General features: G+C 31.2%; 1 protein-coding gene across 1 annotated transcript; it reads left to right on the top strand.

Moving 5' to 3' along the window:
* The first annotated feature begins 983 nt into the window (after positions 1–983).
* On the top strand, positions 984–4,833 carry LOC107849946 (methanol O-anthraniloyltransferase). Its single transcript, XM_016694463.2, has 2 exons — positions 984–1,572; positions 3,747–4,833. The coding sequence occupies exons 1-2, from the start codon at positions 1,135–1,137 to the stop codon at positions 4,647–4,649; spliced, it is 1,341 nt and encodes a 446-aa protein (XP_016549949.1). The 5' UTR covers positions 984–1,134; the 3' UTR covers positions 4,650–4,833.
* The last annotated feature ends 424 nt before the right edge of the window (positions 4,834–5,257 follow it).

Raw genomic sequence — 5,257 nt, 5'->3', positions numbered from 1 at the left:
TTATATATATATATATATATATATATATATATATATTCATATTGTTGTGTATATATATATATATATTGTAGTATATATTTTATTTAAAGCAGTACATATATATTGAATGGTGCGTATATATATGTATATATCTTCTATAAGCGTATATATTTAACGTATAAATGTGTATATGTTTTATAAATTAGTATATAACTATATATATATATATATATATATATATATATATATATATTGTAGTGTATATATATATATATTGTACTATTGTAGATTTGTAGTATATGTTTTATTTAAAGTAGTACGTATAGTCATAAATAATTATATATTGAATGATACGTATATATGTGTAATTGTTTATATATATTTTAAAAAATATATATTGTATAATTGTAGTGTATATAGTGTATATAATTGTAGTGTATGTAGTGTATATTGGGTTTTTCATTTTTTTTTTAAATGGGTTTGATCGGTTTTCAACCGAGTTTGACTGGGTTTAGGTGGGTTTAACCGGGTTGGGTTAAGTGGGTCGGTTCAGGATTGTTTTCAACATTTTTACTGTTGAACCCGGAACTAACCCGGCCCACCTAATCCAACCCGGACCGGAACCGGCCCACAACCCGATTAAACTAAACGGGTCGATTTCGGTTTGGCCCGACCCGACCCACTTGACACCTTTAGTTTAGATTGTATATTACAAATTAATATATATAATATTTAATTTAAAACATATGTTTAACATTTAAACACAAATTAAAGTTTGGTAGGGTCCGACTTTCCATCACCACTTTTTTTTTCTATGGATAAACATCGTTGGGTAAATAGATATGGTAGGGGTCAAGCCTTACCCCTCACACTCACAATCTAAGTGATGGCTTAATTTTTTATTTTTTATTTTTAAATTATGTCTTTAAAACAGGTAGATTTGTTGAAGCTTTTTGCATCATTTTCTAAAAAACATAATTAAAAAAAAAGAAGATAAACATCACGTACTTCTTCCTTCTAGATGCAATTAGCATACTATAAATCTACGTCGAAATGCCAACCAAACTTACATACTCTTATCACAATATAAATAAATATATATTTCAGAAATCACTCTCATCTATACACAATTCTTTCATTTAGCGGATAGCACGTATGGCACACACTATGCCAATTTCAATAACACATCACAAGCCAAAACTAGTAGTACCAGCAAGTGTAACACCTCGTGTGACAAAACACCTTTCAGACATAGATGATCAAGGAAGTCTTCGTTTTCAAATGCCGGTGTTAATGTTTTATAGAAATAGTCCTTTAATGGAAGGGAAAGATCCTGTAAAGATCATAAAAGATGGATTGTCTAAAGCACTAGTATTTTACTATCCATTAGCTGGTAGGATCATTGAAAGGCCTAATAGGAAGCTTATGGTGAATTGTAATAGTGAAGGAATCTTGTTTGTTGAAGCTGATGCAAATGTGGAGCTTGAGAGATTAGGTGATTCTATTAAACCACCCTGTCCATACTTGGAAGAGTTACTATACAATGAACCAGGTTCTGATGGGATTATTGATTGTCCGTTAATGTTAGTTCAGGTAAGAAATCATTATTACCTATATTGACAATATACATATACCTTCTTTTAAGTCATCCGTATGTCAAGAGGATTTTAAAAAAAAAGCTTTTATACATGACAAAAAAAAAAAAAAAAAAAAACTTTTATCGTATTCGCACTATGGGATGGTGGAAATTTAAATGAACCATCTTGATTGAACTTAGCTCTACCATTGTTCTAGCCGATATGAAAAAAACAGTCCGGTGCACTAAAGCTATCGCTATACGCGGTGTTCGGGGAAGGGCCTACCATAAGGTGTCTCATACGCAGCCTTACCTTACATTTCTAGCCGATATGAAAGGAGAATATTTAGGGTAAAATTTACATGCATCCGGTGTATACACAAGCCAATACATGCATGACATGCGTTTGAATTTAAAGTTCATGTTACTTAACCATGATTAATCAATATATATTTTACTTAATTTAATTACATAACTATGGTATGGTTAAGTAACCCGAACTTTAAATTCAAACACATGTCATGCATGTATTGGCTTGGTGTATACACCGGGTGCGTGTAAGTTTTACCCCTTGATAATGTATTCTAATTTCTTTTATGAGATGATACATAAATATGATCCTAAACTTGACACCAAATTATAACTTTGACCTTAAACTTTGATAGTGCACAAATAGGACCTTTAACTATTCAAAACCTGAACAAATATGATCTCCGATTTTGCAACCCCCATGCGTGAGTTTCACTCGTGCCTACGTGGAAAGGTAATCCAATCACACGGTGCCAAGTCGTTAAAAGGGCTGACTTGGAGGAAGGTCATATTTGTGCAGTTTTGAATAGTTAAAGGTCATATTTGTGCACTGTCAAAGTTTTATTTTTTTGTGTTAAAATGGCGTTGTTTTTTTTTTTAATTTTTTTTTATTATTACTATAATTTTTTATTTATTTAGGGATCGAACCCGCGCAGTAGGTTGAAGGAAGCGCCCAAGAAAAGAAAATAACACCACTGGGCTATCTAAATGTCTTGTTTCATATGGTTCAACATTAATATACGTACATAAATATAAATTTTTTACCTTATATATACAACATAATTTTTTACCGAGGGGATTCAGGTGAACCCCATGGCAACCACGTAGGTCCGTCCCTGCGTTAATTTAATAACGTTAATTTAATAACATTTTAATAATGTTAATTTGATAACGTTAATTTAATATACTACTACTACTATCCTTAGTAACGTTAATTTAATAACGTTTTATTAAAATTATAATTTTTTTTATTTTTAGTATAGTTTCATCTTTAATTTAATATTTAAATAAATTATATTTAGATATATTATATAACTTAAATTCACCTTCTGCTTTTATAAAGTATACGTACCCGCGCGATTTTTTCGTATGAGGCTGACCCACCTAATTAATAAATCTTCAATATTGCTCTTTTTCCAAATGACAAAAGAAATTAGATGCTATTTTAATCTTTGAGCCTAAAATAATGAAAAAATAATAGTGAAAAGTCCTTTAAAGGTCATATTATTTGTGTAATTTTGAATAGTTAAAGGTCATATTTGTGCATTGTTAAAGTTTAAGGTCAAAGTTATAATTTGGTGTCAAGTTTAGGGTCATATTTATGTATTATGCCCTTAGATTTTAAGTTAGACGCGGCCAATTTTGCGTGTTGAACATCCGTTTTGTCACGTAGGATCGGAGTTCATATTTATGCAGTTTTGAATAGTTAAAGGTCATATTTGTGTACTATCAAAGTTTAAGGTCAAGATTACAATTTGATGTCAAGTTTAGGATCATATTTATGTATTATCTATTCTTTAATATTGTCGGTCAAAGTAAAAAGATAGAATACATAAACATGCCCTTTAATTTGCCATCACATCATATCTATGACCTTTAATTTTGGGTTTGCATAAGTAGACATTTACACTTGTATAAAGTTAACAAGTGGACACGTATGACCTATGTGGCGTCCTACGTGGTCAATTCTTGTCCTACATGACATCCTATATGTATTATGCCACATAAGACGCACGTGTTTACTTGTTCAACTTTATATAAGTTTAAGTGCACCCAAAATTGAAGATTATAGATGTGATTTGAGGTCAAGTTAAAAAGGGAATGATTATGTATTTTGCCCAGTAAAAAAGTTAAATTGTTAAACTAATATCTCTTTGCATAGGTGACTCGTTTTAGTTGTGGGGGATTTGCTGTTGGATTCAGACTTAATCACACTATGATGGATGCTTATGGATTCAAAATGTTTCTGAATGCATTAAGTGAATTAATTCAAGGAGCTTCTGCACCTTCCATACTACCTGTATGGCAAAGGGATCTCCTAAGTGCTAGATCACCACCATGCATTACATGTACTCACCATGAGTTTGATGAGCAAATTGAATCAAGAATTTCATGGGAATCTATGAAAGACAAGTTGATAGAAGAATCATTTTTCTTTGGAAATAAAGAGATGGAAGCTATTAAAAGGCAAATTTCTTCAAATTGTGAAGCTACAAAATTCGAGTTATTGGCTGGGTTTTTATGGAAATGTCGTACAATTGCACTTGGCTTGCACCCTGAAGAAGTTGTTCGTTTGACATACCCTGGTAATGTACATGGAAGGTCATTAAAATTTAAACTGCCACCTGGATATTATGGGAATGCGTTTGTTACTCCAACCGTGATGTCAAAAGCAGGAGTGTTATGTTCAAATCCACTGACATATGCAGTTGAATTGGTCAAGAAAATTAAAGATCATATGAATGAAGAGTATATTAGATCAGTGGCAGATTTAATGGTTATTAAAGGACGACCAGAGTTGACAAATTCTTGGAATTTTATTGTCTCAGATAATAGATTTGTTGGGTTTGATGAAGTTGATTTTGGATGGGGAAACCCTATATTTGGTGGGGTTCCAAAAGCTATTTCTTTCATTTGCTTTTGTGTGTCTGTTAAAAATGACAAAGGAGAAAAAGGTATTTTAGTACCTATAAATTTGCCTCCATTACCCATGAAAAAATTTCAAGAAGTTTTCTACGAGACTCTCAAAAATTTAGAAGAAGTCAACATAATTTCAAAAATATAAGTGTTTTGCTGTCTTTATTTTCACCCAATCAAATGCATGTTTTAGGAATGGTAATAAAAGAACTAGGGAGGTTGTAATATCCCATCCATTTCCTATAAGAAAGTACTTGTCCATCATGAATAATATTTTATAAATCGACATTATGTTTAGCATTCAGATATATATGAAAAAATTATAAGTGTTATATGAGTTTGCTAATTTTTTTTTATTTTTTTTTAATTTAATTAAGCCATCATATAGGTTGTAAGCACAAGATGTAGAAGATAGCTTGACCCCTACCATATATATTCATCCAAAAGGGTACAAAATTAGAGGGGGACATGTACCAAACATGTAGCAAAAAGTTAGTTACACAAAAGACCGTCCCAAGGAAAGTTAGGAAGGATAAGCCTATATAAAATCCTTCCTATATACTAAAGGTATGTTTAATTAACAATAAAGTTAAATTCTGATTAGAAAATTGTCATTTATATAGTTGAATTAAATCTTTAACCTCTCTAGATAGTTGACGTTGAAAGCAATAATGCCAATTTAGTTGAAATACCTTTTGGTAGTTGCTGGAACATTGAATACTCCATGAGAAGGCCATGATAATATTCCATTGCTAA

The sequence above is a fragment of the Capsicum annuum genome, chromosome 1, assembly GCF_002878395.1.
Source record: "Capsicum annuum cultivar UCD-10X-F1 chromosome 1, UCD10Xv1.1, whole genome shotgun sequence".
Classification (NCBI taxonomy): Eukaryota; Viridiplantae; Streptophyta; class Magnoliopsida; order Solanales; family Solanaceae; genus Capsicum; species Capsicum annuum.
This window is presented reverse-complemented; position numbering and strand designations above follow the sequence as displayed.

Coding starts and splice junctions, on each gene's coding strand:
- LOC107849946 (XM_016694463.2), top strand. CDS start 1,135: ATGGCACACACTATGCCAATTTCAATAACACATCACAAGCCAAAACTA. Junction 1,573..3,746: donor GTCCGTTAATGTTAGTTCAG/GTAAGAAATCAT, acceptor CTCTTTGCATAG/GTGACTCGTTTTAGTTGTGG.